This window comes from Lineus longissimus, chromosome 4 (genome assembly GCF_910592395.1).
Source record: "Lineus longissimus chromosome 4, tnLinLong1.2, whole genome shotgun sequence".
NCBI classification, from domain to species: Eukaryota; Metazoa; Nemertea; class Pilidiophora; order Heteronemertea; family Lineidae; genus Lineus; species Lineus longissimus.
Genome location: NC_088311.1, coordinates 8,262,798 through 8,287,005, shown reverse-complemented (window position 1 = coordinate 8,287,005; position 24,208 = coordinate 8,262,798). Strand labels below are relative to the sequence as shown.

The window sequence follows — 24,208 nt, the reverse complement described above, 5'->3', positions numbered from 1 at the left end:
CGCGGTTTTCGAAATTTCTTTCCGTTTTTCGTTAAGAAAATATGTTCATGTTTTTTTATTTCGCGAGTCGAGGTTATCCGGGAAGATTAAACGCTCGTGAAAATATAGCGGTTCACAGTTTGATCGCGTGTAGGTCGCCGATGGTCGTACCTCGGAGTGTGAATTCTGCTTTAGACTTTTTAAAAGCTCAGTAGTAACGTTCTTAGTTAACCTCACTCTGCTGTAAGGCTCTCGAAATTCGCCAATGGATCGGTACCCATAAAATGAGTCCACTAATTCCTGCTGTTATGAAATCCAACTCCCTAAAGCTGATGAACCGAAGCAAAGTACCAGCAAAGGGACCTATTCCGTTACCGATGTTATATGAAAGATTATAAAGCGAAAAACCCTTTGCCACGCTGTGTTCATGCCTGTCCTCCATCACATAGGAAAGAAAGTTCGGTAGCCCAGCTTGCTGGTTATTGAGAGTCAAGCCGCGCAACATCACTTCTGGGATCAGGGCAAACCAGATATTCGGGATGAACGGGTAGATCACAATGGCTCCAATCATTGCAATAATTCCGATGAGAATATGTGCCCAGATATTCCTGCGGTTCATAAAGCCACCAGTTAGTAGGCAGCACAAGACTTGGAAACCCGCACCTACTGCGAGGACAACCCCTAACTCCCATTGCTGTGCGTTTAGGACATTAATGGACCAGTTGGGCGCAGTTGCGAACACAACGTAAAGAAAGCAACCCTCTGCGAATGAGACAGCTAGCGTTTCTATGACGTATATGTCGGAAAGAAGCTTACGATAACTTCCCCCAAGTTGATCATGATGCAGCTCGTTCGTAGGGGATTTCGCTTCATCATTACTAACATAAAGAGGCTCGGCGTCTCTATTCATTAATCCATTTTGGGCCTTGTTGTCGCCATGTAACAGCGACGTATTTTCCTTGGTGACGTTTCTGCCGTTTTCCTCAATATTTACGACATCTTTTATATCTGTGTTCATACTATGAGTAGCTGGTCGAGCAGTTCTCTCATCTTGTGGTGAAGATTCTGCACGAGTTTTTGATCGGATTCTCTTCTCGTGCTTTTCCGTATTCAAAATCAACCGTAACAGTCCATCTAAACAAGCCAGTCCCACAAGAATGCCAAAAGTGTATTTTGTACCGCCATACTGGTACAACGCGTTTCCTGCAGAAAATGCGAACAAGCATGCCAACGGAAATCCGATGCCTAGCGACCTTGAAATGACCTTCACACGGGTTTCTTCCTCAAACAAGTTGTTCACCATCAACAATCCACTTATTACAACCAAGGTTGACGAAACCCCTTGTACTCCTCGCGCAACAACGAGATGGAGCTTAGACGAAGCTAACAAGAGCGCGAGACTACTTCCAGTCTGCGCAGCCGCTCCAGCCAGAAATGGCAGACGATGGCCATATTTGGAGCACAGAATTCCAACGAAAGGGTTGAAGAGACACTCTGAGATAGGTCCAACAGCGTTCAATAGATCAACCACACTGCTAGTCTGTATCAGAACATCCTCGCCACTCAGACACTCTAAAGTATTTCCTGATTTGGGGCAGAAATGTCCCTGAAGTTGTTGATCCAACGCAGTGAATCTCGCCGAGGCATTTTCCGATTTTCCCAATGCACCGTTGCCCTCAAGAACGACTAACACCTCCTTTGTCTTGTTGTTTGATGGGAGAGTGCAATTACATGGTACGAAGTCATAAGACCGCACGATGGATGGGGCTAAAGCCATGACCAAGGCAATAGTCACGGCGTCGGTGAAGACTGCTAAGAAGAACGAAACGGCCGCTAATTTTCGGCTCTGACGGAAGCCCCTCCAAACCTGCAAAAAAGCACATCCGGTGGTGGAGTCTTCACCTTCCATTGTGCAAGAATTCAATTATAATCAAATATGAACAGTGCCCCTATTCGTTCAAAGTATGCACAGTCAAGAAAAATATCCGAAAACCATGTGTCAAGATTGGTCGGTGGCCACGTACTTTTAGAGGAGGATACTTGTCCACAGTCAAATTCCTTATCAGAAGTATGTGTAGCACATAATGGATATCCTACTTCAGAAGCCTACCATGCTATGCACTGTCTGCAGATTATCTCGGCCCATTGTTGTTATATTTAGAAACACCTGTTCTTGGAGAGTGATGTCATCTAAAATGGTTCTTCCTCGAAAGAAAGGCATTGATGCAATTTGGTTCGTGCAATTTTGATGCGCTTTGGTTTGTTTAATTTTACCATCATCTTCATCACCGTCTCTTAATGTACATGAATAGTTCTTACATTTCATGAACAACTGTAACAAATAATTTGCTCAAGCCGTCACACACTTGCTCTGGGTAACACATTGGTTTCGGCAGTATCTGCTGTTTTATATTTATGTAAAAAGGGCCGTGAACTAAACTATGAAGCATTGGAGTTATCCGCGTAATCACCCGTCAGCTGTTGTCAATATTCGTGTACACTCTGACAAAATACACAGGGAGATAGCTTTTTAAAACGTGCCGTCTAAAAACTCATCTCGGGTACATAAACTGAATTAAAATTTTGATAATTTATTCAAATGACACATCCTTAATTATCTTTAGAAAAAGTTGTTTCGTATACTTATAGTTATAGGCGGGAAGCCAGAATTTATATAGGAATTTACAACTCTTAGTTTACATTTTAACTAAAATAATGTTATGTGATGAAAACCTTAAAGGGGTAACTACCCTGATGGTTTAACGAATACACGTAGTTATTTTGCAAACTGTTCATTTAATCAGAAGCTTTATTTCTACCCTTCGTGATATACGTGAAGGTACGATTTGGGAACTCGGCATCGAGGTCAGACATTTAAATTGATGTGTGAGATCCTCTCTTTTGTGTGAGAGATGAGTTTAGATTACATGTATTATTTTATTCGGTCAATAATTTCATTGATTCTGACTTCACTGAGGACCCAAGTTGTCCTTTAACGGGGTTAAATGATGAACAAGATAATTTATTTATTAAGAAGAAAACACCTAGTCTTAATTAGAAATAAGTAATCAGTTGGGGGTGATTTAAGTTGAGTTCTGTCAAATTTTCTAAACTTGTTTTTTCCACATGTTCGCAGCTGTTGCGCTCATCCAGGATCGTTGTCGCTATTTGGGAATCGCCGGGACAATAGGCCTGGGTCACAGATCCTCGTTTGTATAAGGGCCAAAATGTTCTTTCGTGGCTTGGTCGTGACGATTCCTAAATTGACTTGGCAGTTCCTGATTGGTCATTTATGACGAGTCAGGGTCTTCCTGTTCAACGACGCATGCGCAACAGTGGATGCTTTAAAGGGAAGAGGTGCGCCCTGACCCGGGACACTCGCTTGCGGGCTTCAGTTTCAATACGACAAATTTACGTTCCATGCATCTCGCATAGATCGGTTCTCAAATCACACTTAAATCAAATCCTCATAAACATCCGTTTAAAAGTAAGTCCACATTTTGAAACGAACACGGCTCATTATTTTAAAGTTGTACCAACGTAAACTTTCTCACAAAAATACTCATATAATCCCCCAGATATTGACTTCTCGATTTCTTCGATTCCGATTTCGATGCTACCTGGACGTGGCCCTGTGTGACCTTCCCATCAGCACACTGCAGGTCAAGATCTACGACCTCGTGGGAAGGCTCCCTCATCACCGAAGGTTGGTATCTGTGGATGATCCGAATCGAACGAATTCGTATTCGGATCATGACCGATATCAGTGCTTGGTGACACAACTGCCAGAAAACAGTAACCAGTCTGGTGAGGATCCCCGGTTTGCGAGTTGTTTGGAGTGTTTCGACCCGCTGACTAGTGTCCAAGTCATGATCATGTTATGCCGATTTACCGGCGGTGAACGTCAATCCTAATTAAGTCTCCTCCTTTTCTCCTGAAGAATGGATAATACGCACAAATGCCGGTAGCTCGGCATGAGTCGTGTCCGCCTTTGCTAGATTTACAGAGGTACTTGGTAGTTCCTCGGGTGGTGGTGGTGGGAAACCCCCAAACACCTACCGATATATCTCCTGTTATTGAAATGTTCGTCAGGAGCTTCAGGAAATGAGACTCGCACTTTACAGAGTCATAAGGATGTCAGCCACCGGGAAGCCTTTCACTAATTGTTGTAACTGCATGCTTCTGATACTATGAACTTTGCGCCGCAGGCTGTAATACGACCTTGGATGAATCAACAATGATTCGGTAAATTGATGAACCAATTATTCCTGAAAGATGGCTTATGTGGTTTGGTAAGGTCACATTGGCGAGAGGGAGTTTCTATTCCTTTTTTTTTCTAGCACATTGTTTTAACAACATTTGATGTTACGGATATGAACTTCAATTCAGTGCGATATCCTGGATATTGAGGTTTAGATCTCACTGGCTGGAGACCAAACTTCCGAATAGCCTGTTTACCATAACCTGCTGTCACCGCCATAACCTCTGCTTCATGCGTAAAAGTACGCGGAATTCAAATGTCCAGCTTGGTGTCATGGGTCAAAGATAGACGGGGTCAAAATGTGAAGTCGGACGGCAACCTTTAATGGGGCGTTGTTTATTTCAGACTATAAATCCAAAAATCTAAAATCTCATCCCCAAGTTGTCCCTTTAAGCTTTGTCGTTCGATGAGCTCAGACTAAGCTGGTTGTACGCGCTCCTGTCCACATGCTGCGGGTTGAAATATATGTATTTATCGATGTTTACATCAAGGTCCTCGAGCCGGAATAAAGGTTGCCGCAGAATGTGTTAAAGTGATATAAAAGGCTAGACGCAAGCCACTGATGTGTCAAATGGCCGAGAATAATGAGACGAATTAGCTCAAAGGGCAACGTTTAATGACATCTTTACCGCCTCTCACGATACCGCAAAGATGAGATGTGATACCTCGTCTTTGAGGAATGAAAGTTATTCCATGTCAAAGCTGTGGTAATGGAATAATAGGGAATGTCATTAACCTTGGTGTCGCTTTCGGAACGTGTCAAATTAGACCCTGGATTGGGAGGGACATCGTCAGTTAGCCGCCGCCTCACATCAACAGGCTTCAGGTCTGCATACATGACCACTTACTGGCGGTGTGGACGCCAGTAAGCTTTTTGAGTGGCGTCTGTTACACATGGATCTATTTCGTGTACATGTAAAATAGGCCTTTCGTATCGGCGCCAATCAACTGGCTTGAATATGTCGACACAGTAGTATGATATTGCTTTATGAAGTGAGCCTGCGTGCGGTACTGTCGATTCAGCTACAAAATGCTGGGGCTTCTTCAAGTTTTGTGACTATAATGTCCTTAACATATCAGTTAAAACCTCCATAAATCATCATTGCAAACTTTATTGAGACTAGATTCTGCATGACAGGTAAAAAGATAATGGCGTCTGCAGTGTTCAAAACTAAAGCCTTTAAAAATTCCAAACTGATCGATGCTTTATTACCAGGGATACGCTAGCAAATAAATTGCCTCTCAAAGCAACCTATCGAAGGAAACCTTTTTTCTGAAATTGACGTATAGCTATGGGAAATAGAGGCGTGTGTGAAGACCATTATTTTTGTCCCGCCTTTGTCTGTGCGCTCAAAATAGGACCGCAGTTGTTTGGCACAAAAGGATTCCTGTACGTTTAGCAACTTGATTGATCGGAGCGAAAAACGAATCCGTTGCTTGTCGGTACTATGGCTTCGCGTCTGCAAGCAACATCTTCGGTGGTTACATTTTTGCATAATTCAACAAAATATGAAGTAACGATGTTAGAAGAAACACAGATTTTTATTATTTATTGCGTTCGGGGGGGGGGGGGGGGTAATTAGCAAGTCAGCGCTAAAATGCACGTTTTTGCTCCATTCGGTCGCCGACACGACAAGTGCTGTTTAAAATTGCCGGGTCTGGCCTGGGTCAGTAATTTGTGGTCATGCTGTAGAGAATTTAACTCCGATCTACTTTAATTTATCGGAATTAGTATGTATAGTGCAAGCGCCACTTTCTGTAAGCTCAGTGTGGATGGTAAAAAGCAGCTATCGCACGATACGTAACAAATTGGTTTCTCTGCGCTTGCAATCACGGCGACAAATTATAACAATTTCCATTTGGAAATAGGGAACGTGTTACGTTGTGGGAAAAAGCAATTAAGGCGTGTCATCCCACTGTTTCGATAAGTTTGTAGCCAGTTTTTTGTCATAAATCCTCTGGTTTTTTATTTGTGATATTTGGTGAAACTGTACGATGACAGTAAGGAGTCTGAAGAATTCGCAACGTTGTACTGGGTTCGTTGTCGGCAATACTAAATTCAAATTATTTACTTGACAAAGCTGTACTTCCGCTGTAGAAAAAAGCTCTCGAAAATCTTAACGAATTTAAGAAATTTGAAGAAATTTCATGAATTTGCAGCTGACTCCCGGTTTAAGCTGGTTCTAATAAAAGGCTTTTGTAGACGACGGTGCTCAGTGCTTCGTGATAGATGTGAGAGTTTTTAATTGAATGTTCAATTACCTAAAGCCAGGGTATATAAATTTAGTGATAGCCCACCTGTACCCAACTTGCAGTTACTTACTTTCCCCAGCGTGGTCGCGACCTACATACATGTACGTGTAGGTGGTCATGTGTTCGATCACCTCGCGCCATCTTCTTCCGTTGCACGCCAGCCTCCGCTGGTCTCCATCCAAGTCGATGGTAGTTGCGTCGCGCTCGGCCGCTACAAACCAATACTCACTCAATGATGACCAGTTCCCTCGAAGTTGGCAAACATCGGTGCTACAACAAGATTTTAAGCTACAAGAGCTGTTTTTGTACTAGAATAGTCAGCTCCGACCCTCGTGAACCATGAAGGAAAGTATGCGCCGAGTTGGAAAACGAGCGTATCATTTGGATCAATTGGCTACGGAAACACCGACCATGTTTTTGAGATGGACATGGCTCAGACATCTTAATCACTGGACTCCGAAGCGATCGAAATCTCGCTTACTTGACTGGATTCCATTACGGAACATTGTCCATAATCGAATGATTAGATGGGCAAAAGATCAAGCGAAACGTGATGGTCATCCCCTTCTCATGTCTCGGACAACGGAAGTACATTATGATATTAGCGAAATGAGTAAGGTGGACGGGGTCTGATTGTCGCCACTTTTATTCAACGGCCATGTCGTCTAGTCGTCTAGTCAATCTAGCTGAAGAAACGGCCTAACCCCAAACAACATGCAACATAATTTATTTTGGGGGTATACATGTATACATGTATGCATTTGAGTAAGGTCCCTCCACACCCATGCCGACTTACCGTCTGTGAACATCAATTCTAAAGTTTCCTCCGTTCAGGAGTGAAGGATGGAAAATACGCACAGCGACGGTAAATCGGCATGTCAACATCATACTAAAAAAAATCATAATGTCTTTGCTGGAATGATGGCAAATTTCTTTAATATGCTGATAAAGTCTCATTTCTTGATAAAAACGACTTTCCTCAATAATTTTATTGCTCTAATGTGTTAAAAATGGCGTCTGTACTCGTGATTGGGAACAGACCACAGGTCGGTGCAAGCAAACAGTTGAAAAAGTAAGCAGCCGGGCGTCCGCTTGATCCTACCAAGCGATAACTCATACAGGTATTACTGTAGAGTGAAATAATGCATTTCCTGATGCACTAGGAAACCTCTACATGCGACGCTGAAGGAGTGAATGACAGGCGATCTGCCAACAGTTTCCTTATAATGTGGAGGCCAGGTTTATAATACGACGTAACTGAAACGCGAAGGCACACATCCTCAGTAATTCATGTGCTTCAAATAGGCGTATCGCACGCCTCCACTGCAGCACATTCAGGTAAACAACCCCAATTTTTAAACAGAAATGCTTTCAACACTTGTGATACATGTAACTGAAATGAAATAGGATTAAGCAAACTAAACAACATTTCACTTGGAAGTAAAGATAATGGAACATGTTGTTGCCTAATCGGGCGCAATTAAACATTGGAGAGGCTCCCTATTAAGACCATCAAAGTTAACTCCTTTGATCAGAACATGAATTCAAAGACGACTGATAGTATTAGTTTGGTTTGAATAACGCTATTCTGACAAGTCAATTATAGTTCACTTAAAAATGAACTTAAATAGAGTCGGGAGTTGAGCTTCTGTTTGCTTCGTTCGCCCGAAATAAGGCCATGAACAATGTCAGGTGATGTTCTTTTTATCGAATGCACTTTCTATATTAAAAAATCCTTCTCAGTGGAAAAACACCGGAGTGATTGTTAAGAATTTGACAACTTGCCTTTGATAGTTTTGTGATTGTCTGAGATTACTACACGCTGCGGGACTATTATTATCAAGGTGACCTAGATAAAAGGAGCGCTACTTGTTTCCAAGTTAACAATTACAGTTTCAGGCAGTCGTATCGACGAGTGGTGACTCTACCAGATCCAAGAACACGTCTATAATCCATAGGAATACGCTGCTACGAGACAGATGCGGCCGAGGCAGCGACATCCTACCCAACGAAGCGGCAGCTACCGGAATCAGATTCTGCAGATCACACGCACGGTAACACGTGTCTGTGACAAGGGCGATGATTTCTGTAACTAGTAGAACTAGGATATCGTGAGCCCAGGGCAAGAACACGAGCAACAATCGGCCTAGTTCACTGGGGAACGACAGGCGTGGTCAGGCATAGTTAAAGGCAACCGGACATGATTTCTGTGAGATTGCTTGTGACGATCAGCAATCGATAAAGGTTTGCCATGGAAGCTTTGTGATACTTTCTTCAGAGAGGTATCAGGCTTCGGTAAACGAGGACGTGCCGAGGTTTTGATACATTGATACTTGCGTAGGAGGCTAACCTATTCTTTGGACTGCTTACTGACCCATGTCCTTGGTCGCGTCACTTTCAAGTTCACTTACAGTTGTTGATGGATTATTTAGTACGGTTCAAGGATAGTGGACTATCATTCATTGGATACTTTTGAACTTCGATGATATCTGGCATGTTGGAGAAGTTTCGTCAACTTTTATACTCGAAGGAATATGATTCAGTTGGTTACTGTGGGGGCCATTTCACCCACGCTACATGTAATAGATGTGCATTATACTACGCTTAGTTTGGTACAGCTGGGGAGATAGTTTGTTTGTTTTTTGTTACAAGTTTGACAAGTTTGATCGATAGGATAGTGGTCGCATCAAAGCTTCTTATTAGACCTTATCGTCGATAATACACTCGTAACAATGGCTGGTCCAGTCACCTACTTTTCGAGTGACTGCCTCCCACCCTTAGAGGCCGAGATAGTTTCGTACGGGAACGACTCAAATGGCTCCTGTACGGACTGTAGTGACCCGGACTACGAATACGACATGGCAGAATCCATGGGGTCAATACCGCTTGACGAGATCATCCCGAGTGGCATAGTTTACGGAATAACATTTCTCGTCGGCGTCCTCGGAAACGGCCTTGTCATATTTTCCATTGTGAGGTTCAGGAGAATGCAAAATGTCACGAACATTTTCCTGACGAGTTTGGCGTCAGCTGATCTTCTTCTCATCCTTATCTGTGTCCCAGTCAAGGTAAGCAAACTTTCATTTCCTATTTTATGATAGAGCAAATTTACGTATCAATTTGTTTTTATATGTATGTTTATTCGTACACTCAAGGAACAATTTGTGCAAGGGTGCATTACAGTGTCTCGTGCATTAACTTGTCCCGTTTACAAATACAAAGTACAAATACTACTTTGTACAAGGAGCAGTTTACACTATTCAGGGCTCAATATGTCAATCAAAGATAACCTTACTGATTTACACTATATCTACATACTTGTAGGGGTAAATTCTTCAATCAAAGATATATAAAATTAAAATTAACCCACAGTTTGATGAGTTTTTGATATTGGTGATATTGGTCCGAAGGAAAACCACCACTGATGCGCAAGTCTGGCCCAAGTCGCGCGTGTGTTTTGCCGTGACAATACGGCCGTTTACACAGGATCAAACCGACCTCGCTTGATCCGGATTGATCTAGATCATGTAAATTGGTCTGCCGTGAAAAGCGCACAACTGTGATCTGGTCTGGTCTGGTCTGGTTCGATGTACATACTTCAATACATGTACTGTACGTCATTTGATACGAGACGTTTACGTCTCTCACACATGGTGTCGTGAGCGATGTGATCTGATCTGGGATGGTCTGGTTTGGTACCGCGCAAACGGCCCTTATACGGTGACGTTTTGACTGCATGGTACTTGTGTACTTTACTGTGTTCTGGACTATCTAATGGTAAAGCTGTAAACAACCATATAATTTTGTTTGACATTTTTGTGCAGCTCTAAATAATTCCACTTAATATGACTACATGTAACAGTTACTAAACGATGTTTTTATTTACAGGAACTCAGGTAAGCCAGCTGCCTATGATAGTGCTTCACAACAAAGCACATGAATTTCGCGCCAGATGAAAATAAGTAGAGTGGTGATTGATGCTATAAACCGTCATCTTAATTCATTTGAAAATATTTAAGGTGCATTTGATCTGGCGACAAGCATTGGCTATGTATTTTATAGTTTTCACTTGGTGAGATTTTATAATTGGTGATTAGAGGAGGATGTAGTGGAAATATTGGTCGATATACATTATGTTACTTGTCAAATTTTGTTACCAATTAGGCTTATTAGAACACGAGTCGACAGTGAGGACGTGTTCAGTCTCATCTACCGCGTAACGTCACGTTCGAAGGTCGTCTCGTTATCAAATGCTGCGAAATACATTTTTCAAGTGGGCGGCTTTCCCACTTATACCATCAGCTATAGTGTGTTTAAAATTGTTAGCGAAAGTGAAGTAGGGACTCATGGTTATTTAATGCAGTGAGTTGGTGTTTTTATGTTGCATTCGATCATTTACAATGTCTAAATCTAAAAGTAGCTCGACACGATGACAACCAGTCCTATCCTGTAAACTGTATACCTTGAATCGTAAATATCCTAGTTTATCAATTTGGGAAAGAAGGCTGGGGATAGCTACTCAAGCACTAATTTGCAAGATCTGAAAGCACGACCTGACATAACGCCTCCTTCTCCATACATGTCCCCTCAAGTGGAAAGTTGGAAAACTCTTTAAAAAATGTGTTTCCCTTTACTTTGTCATGAGTTTTATTACTTTCTTGCACCAGGTATACTAGATTGGCCAACATTAATAATTTGTCCTCAATTGACCACATGATCCGGCTGCAAAATCAATTTGTAATAGTTCGGAAATGAATACATTTTTTCAATTTTTCTCGGAAGCAGAAATATGACTTGGGCAATTATTTCATGAGGGTGACGATATGCTGTCTGTCTTACGAGAATTTCTTCTGTTCCTTAAAGCTTTTCGGATGTTATATTAGTAGAAATTCCTTATAACAGTGCGAACAAAGCGGTTCCACCAGTCATCCTTTACTGAATCAAAGACACCACACTGTCTTTGGCAGATTGCAAACACTGTCATAGTCCCAACAAATGCGGATATGGGGATTTTTGGCATAGAAGGTAAAGAAAGTGTTTCCTTTTTCATTTTGCTGTAAAGATGAATGCAACAATTTGTTCCTGCTTAACAAACCGTAGAAGTAGCACCAGCTAGTACACGGCACTGTCAAGTTAACTCAAGTACTTCGGCCAATGTGAAGCTGATCAAAGGCTGGAATATTGGCTGTCATTGCTGTCACCTTGAAAAACACTTCATCGAAACTGTGGTTTTCGACATAAATGTATACCTTACGTATGTATTCGTCAAGTGGAATCAAAATATCGCATGTAAACAGTTTATGCTTAATACAAGTACGCAAGTTCATGGTTTGACGAGTTTGACGAGTGCTTGTGATACTATGAAATGTTATCCTTGGTATAATACAAGTACTACACAATGCCAAAGGCAAGAAGAAGCATTGTTTGCATAATTGACCATTAAAAGTCTGCGTATGCAGACCCGTGTTTCAGTGTTTAGCTGAATATGCGGACAAATGAATAAATCATTAGATCGGCATTTGCCCCCCCCCCCCCTACGAGCGCCCCCTTGATTTTCATATTGCTGAAAAACCTTTACGGGGTATGTATGTATTGGCAGAACAATTAAGTCACATTCCCATTGTCTTGGCTCCACTGGTACTGGCAGAGATGACCATGCAAGCCAAACTGATCAGTGTTGGGTCCTTTTGCCGTTTGGAATCATCAATGTTGCAACACACCTAACTCCTGTTAATATCTGCTCTGCATATTGACTACTGTTTGAAGGTACCAGTTCACAACCAAACATCTATAGTTACAGAAATATTCGCACTCTCAATGGCCGTCATTAGCAGACTGAACAAGTATACTCTTACGTCATGAAAAGAATAATGGCATGTGCGGAATATTAGAGACGCTTTGCAACTGCTGCAGATTGACTGCCACACGAAGTGCAAGTATGCGTAGGTTTGAGTCAAACAAAAACTGATGCCATACGTGTTAAGCGGCGGTTTAAACAGGATGCCGAAGGCGTCTCTCGTATACGAAGAGAAAGCTTTCTGATTTTGTATTATAATTTAACAGTTTATAGACCTCCCTATTGTCATCGAAAAGTCTAAAGGGACAACTTGGGCATAATGTTATGTTGGTTTTTCATACAAAACTGGCTTCCAGATCGACCGTGACATCTCCAAACAGAATAATTGAAAAACCTTTGAACCGTAATAAAGAATCCCCTAGAACAGGGTATAACCATATAGGGTTTCATAGGCTTCCTGAAATTCACATGCCATGTCGAAAACTACCTAGGAACATTGGTGAAAATCATTTTTAGATATCAGCATTACTTTGGTACAAAACATGGCGGCGCATGGTGGCAAGCTTGACAGTATCCTCCTGACCATGTAAATCCCATGCCCAAGTTGTTCCTTTAACACTATGAGACTATATATCAATTGTCATAATTTACAAGACAGGTGCCTCCTCTTGTTTTATCTCCGGATCCCCTCGGGGGCTTCATCAGGGACTGAGATCTCCTCCTCAGGAATCTTCCTCTCCCGCAGGAATTCTGTGCCCTTCATGTAGTACCAGACATATCGGCAGCTTCTTAGCAGTTTCTTAACTATAAAGAAGTATCGCCATTAAAGTCTCGATGGGAACTGACAGCTTTTGCTGCCAGGAAAGTTGAGAATATTTTAATACTTTAAAGTCACCTTCCATTAACACTATAAGAATCGATGCCCATAAACCGGGGTTCAGCTTCTTATTTTCAGCTGCCCAGCTTTTTACCAAAGCACCGCACATCATTGAAGGAGTAAGCCGTTCGTATTCTATTTAATCGTGGGTCAGGAAAATAGCATTGCAATTTTACACGCAACTGTACAGTGCTGTAATCATGCTAGGGAATACGCTTGGCGCTAAACTGATGCATCCTTTTTGACAACATAGGACACTTGAGAGCGATCACGTGACTACATAATGAACTTCAACAGAGAAGCTGGATATGACAGGTAGCTTATGAGCTTGGTCTCCCGGGTGGCATCCAGTTGTGCCTTCCTTAATAAACAACGTTAAAGTCACATGTGTTCTGGGGTTGTTCCAGAAGAAACGTGACAACCACATCTTGTCCAGCAAGTCGTCCTCAGCCCTTGGTCATCAACCCATCGCTGACCTATCGCCGAGAGTCGATCCATTAGGACGTCTATCACTCTTCCCCGCCACAGGCATTTCGTTTGTTGATAAGGGATTATCTGCCATCGAATCAAGGACGTCTCGAAGCAATGAGTGACTCCTGCCGATATCCAGCCATGCAGGGACGGGGTCGCGACTGTTCAACCAGAAAATACATGCACAGAAGTTCCCTTTCGCCGCCTAATTTTTTGACTTTCCTCTCCATGTATATTTGAAAAAAGTTTCTGGAGGCCTGTATCATCGTTTTGAAAATATCCCCGATTTGAGCTATAGCTAAGTATAAAAGTTGATTTACGAATGTCGCGTGTGCATAAATTAACGCGTGACATGATAACATGACTGACCTTCGTATAGTTCGCACTTAGTTGTCGTTCGTACGAATTGTGAAACAGCTTAACGTTCTTTGCGAATTCAATACGAACGGTAAGGGCAAGGCGCACTTACTATGAGTATAATATGTTTTTTTTTGTAAAGAGCACTTACACTGGATCCGAGGGAATTTCCGTTCGAACACGAAAGAGAGGATCTACGTGATACCCCGCAGCTGTGGCGGAGAACTAAAGTGAGAGATCGCAATGTCATGCATGCGTTCACTTTGAAGTGACGGAAGAAGTAATATGCTTTAGTCATATGACTAAGTAGATGTGGTAGGAGGTCGCCTGTAAGATGTCATACATAATAAATATCAATCGTGTTCACATCGGTCGAATATACCTATGGTAGGAGCTGAGGTATAGTTTATAGAAATCTCGTGAAACATACGACTTTCATTTCCCTTTCAATATTCTCAAAATTCGAAATATTGTCTCGCACATGAAACCAAATAGTTTCATTTCTGATATTTAGAGGTGTATTCCGCAATTTTGAAAATTATTGGTGACAATGTGGAGCTAGCGAAAATTACCAAATCACTCGTAGGCCCTATTTTACATTTGCCAATTATTAGTATATAAACGAACGGACAGGTACAATATTTTGTCTAACAAACTACTTTTATAGTCGATTCTATTTATTGCTTAAAATTCGACAAGATCGTGCAAAAGCGATGAGGTATGTTTGATTGATACATGTATGTAGTCTTGACATGTACATGTACATTCCATACAGCGGCGGAATAATACTAAAAACCCATTATTTCAAGTGAAGGGTTTTTGCCGAGAACACTTCTAAAACATTATCTTATACATCTAAAAATCGTATGATTCCTATTTACATATCACTTTCAATCCGTGAATGACAAGATCCCATCATCGTAATGGAAAATCTATGTTCAACGACATTTAAAGGCTTCTCGCTACATCCTTCCGATGCATCTCTTTCAACTTAATTTGCTAGCAATAAATGTTCTCTTACGTTAATGCAGTCAATCCGACAGATTTAAGCGATCTTGAAATCAGTCTAATTTGACAAAGTGATCGTGTCTAGAAGCGTTAACACGGACTAACATCACATTGCTAATGTCGCAGTTTGACAATTATTAACTACTGACTGCTGTCCTGACGAGGCTTATTCAGCACTGACTTCCGTCGACGTCAACATATTAATGCTTTATTAAAGTAGTGCCAGCGGTGTACTAAAGCCGTTACCAAAACGTGCCCAAGGGTATTAATACACTCTAAAGTACTTTTTCTCCGGAATGTACAGTACTGTACGCGTGTGCTCAGCGTTTTTGCAGAGGAAACTTCGAACTGTATCTTATCAAAATGGTCAAATGGCGAAAGTAGCGTATCATCGCAGCATTTGCTCCTCTACGACTTTATCGATATCGCGTAAATCATATGACTATACATCTATAGTGATCTGCAAACGCAGCAGACAATCTGATCGGTAATCCACTGTCAAGCTATTGAATTAAAATTTAATTTTTCAACATTGATTCTTATGAGATTAATGATATCTATATGTAATTTATATATCCTGTTAACAGCACGCAGCTTCGGCCGACGGTGGCACAAATAACATGGTCATTAACCAAATTTTTAATGAATATGATGGATGGCCAGGTGGTGTCAAAACACTTTATCGAACGTTCTGTTGATAAAACTGTGAAGCAACTTCACAAAAGTCGATTTTTTAAGAATAACCCAGTTATAGAATGGACTGATGAGGCTATTCTATATTCCGGTCATCCTGCGCCATAAGAAAGTAAGAACACATCAGATTTTTAGGTCGTCCGGCCAAATCGATTATTCCGGTATGTTAGCCGCATCCACTGATTGCGCTAGTGAGTCGTGGGGTTATCATAATCAGGACTGAAAAGTGGGACACCTTATTACGCTAATTTATTCTGTGCGGCATCCCTTTAATTCAGTGCAAGTGGAACCAAGACAGCTCCTTCAAATTATTCACACTTTTTTTCACAGTTTGCGTGATTTTCTGTCATCTGCGCGCCCTGTGAATATGCGGATCCAGTCCGAAACTCTTTTCTTTCTACCGGATTAGTCAATGTCGTCCGCGAAAGAAAAAGACAATTAACGAAAAAGATACCTGTGCAAGGCCAAGGTAACTTTCTATATTTACAGAACTTCCAAACTCTGTTATCACGCAGCATCGTTATGATTTCGAAGATAATGCCCGATCGATTCAGCTGATACCGTTTTGCTCGCATCGGATATGTCATGGGCGGCAGAAAAAAGTATGCGTCAAGAGGTCTCAACTTGCCAATGAAGGTTCCTCAGAACCTCTTTGCAATAGATTTAACGCGTCATTAAATTTTCAGCTTTTTGTATTTTAGGTATTGATGGTGCCTCAAAGCGTGGCTCGAATGCTGCGTCGCTTTTGTTTGATTATTCCGTATCATGGACGCCGAAAAAACTGGTCAGCATCCCGAGGCCCTTCATATCTAGAACAACGCCACAAGTGACCGTCCGATCTTGACAATTATGTCTGGTGAAAAGCATGATCACACATTCATAACCCAATCGCCTGGGTGGTTAAAAACTCTACTGTCACCCTCTCTTAGCGCAAAAATGCATTGCATGCACTTTTTAAGTTTGCCGACATTTAGCTTAGTGGGTTTGGCGTTCGATCATACAGTACTACTCTAGCAAGGCCATCCTACATGAACAGTCAGATCTTGCAACCCAAAAGAGTAGTGAAGGATAGCATGAATGCTAAATATCAACAGGAGCCCCACGAGAAAAGCGAGTGTTCGTCCACCGTTTGTTCTGCCTTTTTCAATTGTCAACAATCCAACCACTTTGAAATTGAAACGAAGATGTTGTTGGTGAGTATTGGCGTCGCCATCTCAACAAACAAGCTATAAACAAACTCTAAGATCCTTCAAGTTCCACAGGGAAATGATAACCGTAATCCGTTTCATGTCGTTGATACGGATTTATCTTAAAACTACGGTTAAGCAAATATCTCACCCCTGGGATGCTGAATGACGTCATCGGTTCCTGCATATGCAATGGGATTAAAGCAGATTTAATCCTTCGTTTGAATTGAGCACTCACTAGAAAAACGAAAATTTGCTGTCACCAATTTCAAAGGATGCTACGTGAATATGGCTCACATGGATCTTACACAATCGGAGAGATAGTTTTTTGGTGGTTTGAGAGAGTTTCATCCACACTTATCCAAATAACTTAGTAGGGCCTCCATAAAATGGTAGTTGATCTACTAAAAATATGTAGGCCTAGAATTGGAACAGGTTTGAAAGATTGATTATCTTGGGCAGAGATGACCAAAACTTCGCAGTGCTTAGCTGTGAAAAAAGGGGTCCACCACCAAAAAAGACGGGAAATCTTCCGTAATCATCATCGACTCGAACTTGCCCGCAGGCGATACCGCTGTGCAATCAGTCATACCCTTTAACCCACAGAATCAACATCATTACAAACGTATCTCGTACTATCGCTATCCGTTTATCCCTTCCGCCCCGCCGGAGTCTTAGTCCAGATGTACATTGTGCATGTACTTGCCAAAGCAGGATAATGATTAAATACATGAAAGATATCTAAATCTATGTTGAAGGGTGGCTGCGGGGGTCAGGAAATTAGATCATTACTGACTCCTTGTCATCTTCAAAGGCAAAGGAGCAACAAAGCGTCACCCACGGATACAGTTATCGACGCTGCTCCAAAGATATCCTAGTTTGGAAGTACAGTAGAACCTCTCTATTGAGGACACCTTTGGGACTGACAAGTGCCGTCCTTAATAGAGAGGTGTCCTGATTAGAGAGGTCAATTTGAATGGAAACAACCAATTTGTGACTAAAATGAATGTCCCTAATACAGAGGTTGTCCTTGATAGAGAGGTGTCTGCTAAGGGAGGTTCCACTGTACGTTATATTCTATACGTCATATAGTCTACACTCTGTCTTTTATCGTCCTAACCCATTTCCAATTTCACCAGTTTTACAGGTATTGCCCTGTGCTGTGTATGTGTATTTTTTCGGCTCTATTCGAGGTAGGATTTTCTGGAAATGCCACTCCTCTTCCTAAGTTTATGTCGCTAAAAACAAAAACAACAAAAATATTTTGCAATAAAATCACCATTAAATGGCTTAAAACACCAGTAATATGCATTTGGTGATCCGATAAATAACTGTAGGGAATTCGAGTGTTTTCAGATTTGAAGTAACTTTTAATCGAGTAATAGTGAGAACACCGCAGACTATCTACTTGCAAAATATTAGCACGCGAACACAAAATAAGGTACTTTTTGTTTTCGCTATATCCAGCGTTTGAATGACTATAGTTCTCCAAACACTTTTGTCTGACGCCTTACGACAAAAGAGTCTTTGCTTCTTCTGTTTCGAAGTTAAAATTGTTCACGAACTTGTCTCTTCACAAGCGCAAGAAACTCAGTGTACATTTACCTTTGGGAAAGTAAACTGATAACTTCGCCAGCGGAATTTCTTCGCTAGTTTCGGGATACGTTCCGTATTGCGCGAGTTTTTCAGATTCACTCGTCAGCTAAAATCCTCTTATTGTCAGAGTAAGATAATGGGCCGTTTTATGTTCACTAAATCACTATACCGACTCACTGAAAGGTAGCTGAATCATGCAAGCCTCTTGCGATTAAAGCAAAATCCGTCTGATTTGTTTCGTTGGAGTACCTTTGCGGCTCTTCGAAGTCAGGGGTATAAAGTGACAACAGCATATTCGGATCGGGGAAAAGAATTCTGTCGAGATACATCGTACAAATAAATGTGCTTGAAGAGAAATGGCCGGTCGTGTCCGAAAAAATCGGCTTACCCATGCTAAACGTGTTTTTCGCCGGCCATCAATCTGACCAAGATGCGACCAACTTGAATCCGGGTCTAGAATTACGTTGACATTTTATAGGATGGCTTGACTCTTATCAGTGATATGTTGCGTGCCATCCCAATCTAAGTGCACCACCACTATGTTGGAAATTGATTTCGAACTGCTTACCACCATCAACACTTCCAATGCGCCAACTATCGAGATTTATAGAGCTTAAAATGTCCTCGTTGACGCTCAGCTCGCAACTCAATATTTTAGAAATTATCGAGATGTTTCGTAATGCGCAACGGTGGTGAGGTTTGGTTGTTTTCCTTTAAATTTTCGCAGAAATCAAGCCAACGCACCATGGCTTGCGCGGTCAAGCATGACCCATCTTCCAAACGATAGTACACGTATAATAATGTCGTTTATTTGCCCTTGCCAGTTTAAACCTATCGATCCCAATCAAAAGCTTTTTCCTGGGGGTCGATGTAATCAAGATTTGCCCTGATAACCCTTTGTTAAGACAGTAGGACAATTGGAATTTAGACCTAGGTGCGAACGGGCTTTGTTTAAAGACAACGGACCTTGGCCTGAATTATTTTAACTGCGAAGTAATGGGACGCGGGCTTTGCTTAGACAACAGAAATTGGCCTGAATTCTTTTAACTGCGAGATAAGTGGCAGCGGGCTTTGTTTAAAGACAACAGAAATTGGCCTGAATTCTTTTAACTGCGAGATAAGTGGCAGTGGGCTTTGTTTAAAGACAACAGACCTTGGCCTGAATTCTTTTAACTGCGAGATAAGTGGCAGCGGGCTTTGTTTAAAGACAACAGAAATTGGCCTGAATTCTTTTAACTGCGAGATAAGTGGCAGCGGGCTTTGTTTAAAGACAACAGAAATTGGCCTGACTTCTTTTAACTGCGAGATAAGTGGCAGCGGGCTTTGTTTAAAGACAACAGAAATTGGCCTGACTTCTTTTAACTGCGAGATAAGTGGCAGCGGGCTTTGTTTAAAGACAACAGAAATTGGCCTGAATTCTTTTAACTGCGAGATAAGTGGCAGCGGGCTTTGTTTAAAGACAACAGAAATTGGCCTGAATTCTTTTAACTGCGAGATAAGTGGCAGCGGGCTTTGTTTAAAGACAACAGAAATTGGCCTGAATTCTTTTAACTGCGAGGTAATGGGCAGCGGGCTTTGTTTAAAGACACCAATCACTGGCCTGAATTCTTTTAACTGCGAGATATTAGTGGCAGCGGGCTTTGTTTAAAGACAATAGACCTTGGCCTGAATTCTTTTAACTGCGAGGTAACGGACAAAATCATGTAATGAACCGTTTTGAGCAAGAAGTGACGAGCCTGATAGCGCGGTCTTAGTACAGAAAGTCGTTGACAAGTAAAAGTTTTCTCAGTACTTAGTGTTCTGTGTGAAATTGTTTAGATCTGGAAGTTGACTTGATAGCAACAGTTCACATACTCACGGTGCTTGATGATTTAGTTAAGTATCATAGCGATAACCGGACAACTAACTATAAGTGCGATTTGGATATCATGTTCATAATTTCTTTTGTCGAACTGCGTTCTAAGGGCCAAAGCTTGAGTAAATTAAACTTCTCACAAAACCCCGCATGGTTTTCGGAATTTGGGCCAGTTGTTCCTTACATTTAGGTACGGCCACTAGGGTGAGATCAGCCTTGTTATCCTCCTGGTTATCGTCACGACGGAACTCTTAAAAAAGTATCTGGAATCGATAATGGTGATGGTTGCTTTACATAATTTTGCTGATATCGGATTTCGGCCCTGAGCTGAATGGTAAAACGCCGGTTGCTTAGAAGCAATTCTCATATTCATCATCAGTTATTCGATTTCCCATATTCCTTGACTGAAGGTCGCTGTAAACACTACGGGATGGACTTATCATGGTATAGAAATAAATATGACACCAATTCTCTTTCTCACCTGTTTTGAGGGGCAAAAGTTTAATATAAATGTTGTTACATTGCTCCGAAGTGGGGTGTGTAAAATTTCAAATGTTCAATTTCTAAATTCCAAATAAATACCGTTGTAACACGGCCTGAGGGAGTCCAGGGTTTTGTATCAAAGATAGAAGAGTAGACATGCCACCTGTTACATCTCATGCCCCTGAGCCCCGCTCAATGCGCTTAAGGACAGACTCCTGGGCTGTTGCGTAACTATGTGTATACGTCGTTTAATACGAGATTTCCAACACAGGTCGCCATTTTGAATCCGCGACTCCACGTGACGATAGGTTGAGATTACACTTGATCACAGGCGCTTGAAGATACTAGAATAATAGCGATCGATCAGCACAGAAACAATCAATACACCCACTCTAAAAAGATCTCAGCATATGTTATTCTTTTCTGTTCAGGGTTTTTTTTGCGTGTTTCCGTCAGTTTTGTGGCGACTGATCGACCTTTTGATTTATTGATCAGTTGATTTCGATATCGTTACACGCCTGTGGCACATCCGGGGCCTCACCATGGTGCAATGGAAGTCAGCACTGGCAGAGAGAATATTATTCGATCTGCTTGGAGAAGGACTTAGTGAGTGTCATTAGAGGTTTTGGCGGCAAAGATGATACTTGGTTGGTATCATTTGATGTTAAGGCACCATTAAGCGGTAATCGCACGGAATGTTCTTGACGCATTTCTTTATCTGTCTTCAGTTTGAATTCCCGAAACACAAAATAAAATCCATCGTAGTTGAGGGAGTATATATCAAGTATCGTCATCGGATACTCCGATTTTTTCCGATGCTAACAAAGGATGAAATGGGGAATTTGATTATGATTATCAAGATTCATCAGGATGGCACTGTGACTTGGTTTACCAACAAGATGATGTGGTATCAAGTTCTCTCAAGTCGAGCTAGCTCAATTCAAATTGAAATTCATATAAAGTCGACTCTCATGCATGCATGTTGCGCAGTGTTGAACCGATGTCACAGTTGGAAATGTCCCAGATAGAATGTCCGGGTAACAAAGGGCTCTATTAAAATCGCTTCCCGCGTAGATATGATAAAGGTTTTACCAATGCGAACCTGGAAGCACAAATGCATGTGAAAAAAAAAGATTGATGCAAGAGAATCGTTTGCTAATGTCTAAAGCTATCTTCTTCTGAATTATTCATTAGCTTCTGTGGTGATTTGGGGGCGAGATACATGCATTATACGAAGGCTATCAATATGGTGCGATCCGATCGCATTAGTCATATCGGTTACAGTTGACTGAAGGTAATTCTCTAAAGAATGATAAAGAGCTTCGACATACAAAAATGATGCATGTCCTTTAATAGGCGAAGTAACTCAATTATTGATCCTTCAGACTCTTGTCGGAATATCCTCACAACTCATCACATGTTAAACGCCATTTTGAAGGTTAAACAATACATTCAAATAAATAATAGGCCTAATTTCCTTTGCTTATACTTATTACGTATAATAATGAAATGTGCCGAATTTGAGTGCCGAATGTGCCGAATTTGTGTGCTGCACCACCCTGTCTGCACAGCGACGGACGTATGTAGATCGTTCCTCAGGTGGAATATATCGGGGAATGATAGAGGATTTTTTTCATCCACTACTTTGATCTTCAACGGTTAAGTTTATATATGGATGACGAGGTTTATATGGCGTTGCACTGGCAAAACTGAGATTCTAAGTCTGCTCACGTAGCAAACCTCCATGATTCCTTCCTCTCTCCAGAACAAATCAACCTGGGTCAAGACAAATTGATAGGGGCGATGATCCTGAATAGTCCCCGCGGCCACCCCCGGCTTCGAAAACTTGACCTTGCTCTCCAGGCGCTCCCGGATCTCTGAAGAGCCCGAAAGATTTTGGCTCCGGGAAACAATAATATGACAATTTAGCCTAAGAGCAAGTCAGTATTCCAAGTTGCCGCGATAGAAAAGTCATTATTTGGTGGGAAGATGCCAGGTGCTTCTGCCGGGGCGAATCGGACACAATAAATCATGGGGAAAGTGTACCTTTCCGACTCGGACTTGTTTGCGATGAGGCGTCGCGACGTCGTGGTGGTCGGTTGGAAGCTGAAAATTTGATCTGAAAGCAACCTCTCTTCAAGTCGAATCACATGTATCTGTTGGAGGTTTTCTGGGCATCATCAGCATTTATCTGGCCGCAATTCCCTGTCGATCGTCGACGTGTCACAGATTTAAGGATTGGCTGTTTGGCCACGTCCTTGGTGCATGGTCAGCTTGTTCGTTGAGGGACAAAGATAGGCCAAGTCGCCAAAAGCTAATAAAGGTCGATGTGAGTTGTCTATAGTGATGGTCAAGACACTAGTCAAATTTCTTGGCGAACATATAGAACTATTCAGTGTAACCAAGAATCGCTATAGAATTCTCACGTGGAGAAGCGCTCAGATCTGTTTTTCTGATACGCGACAGAGGTTAAAGGTATTGATGCGTGCCTTTGCTCCTAATTTACTTATACGAAGTATATCAAATTAAACCCGAACACTACCGTAATGTCATTTTGTTATACTAAGTACGCTTGAAACATTAGTTAATGTCATTATTTTTTCTGAGAAAAAAGATCTAAAGATGTTTCCTTCCAAGATGGCTTTTACTAAATATTGATTCAAAGCATTAACTTCAAGGTAAACGAAATCATTGAATTAAATGAAAGGACTGCGACAAAAACCGCCAGCTTAATACATAACGTGAAATCTCAGGGAACCCGTGAAAATATTGGTATGCGTTACAGTACAGTGCTTGTCTCTTTATTCGGTTACGGACACGCGAGCTGAATATCAAACACACCATTTGTCATATGTGAATTTATTATTATTTAAAGTGTAGTAAGTCACTTTTTCCTTTTTCTTGCACATAATGCCAGAGTGCATGTAATTCAAATGAAGGTCATCACAACTTAAGTTTTTACAAATCTTTGAAGTTTTAAATCAATTAAATGTAGGGAAATAAAATCGCGAAAGTACAAATTTTTCATAAAGTTCTTCAAATAACCTTGGCAATAACGTAATAAAAACATAAAATTAATTCACCGTGTTTGGCTGTGTTGGGCATTTTGATGAGCGTAGCTTACGTGTCTGCAGTTACACCGATATCGGGAGAACTAAATTATCTACATATATGATCAATTTTGTTTGCGTGTCCTACCGTTTCGACAGGATTGAACTGTATTCAATCAAACACAGCCCTCTGTCGAGAGCAATGATGGTTTTTCTGGCCCGAGGAATACGCAAGTCGAGGGCAATATCACATTCCGAGGGACAGAAAATTCATACTGAACGAGAAAATTTTGTCGCTCTATTTATAGTGTCTGGAAATGTACCCGCCATGTTTTCCATCA

At 41.5% G+C, this 24,208-nt stretch overlaps 1 protein-coding gene across 1 annotated transcript in view; it reads left to right on the top strand.

Annotated features, from left to right (window-relative positions):
• Positions 1-8,463: 8,463 nt before the first annotated feature.
• The window catches only part of LOC135486153 (QRFP-like peptide receptor), a 55,502-nt gene continuing 39,757 nt past the window's right edge, over positions 8,464-24,208 (top strand). The window contains exon 1 of the mRNA XM_064768718.1: positions 8,464-9,561. Coding sequence (XP_064624788.1) covers positions 9,226-9,561 — 336 coding nt within the window. The 5' untranslated portion in view covers positions 8,464-9,225. The remainder of the gene's footprint in view (positions 9,562-24,208) is intronic.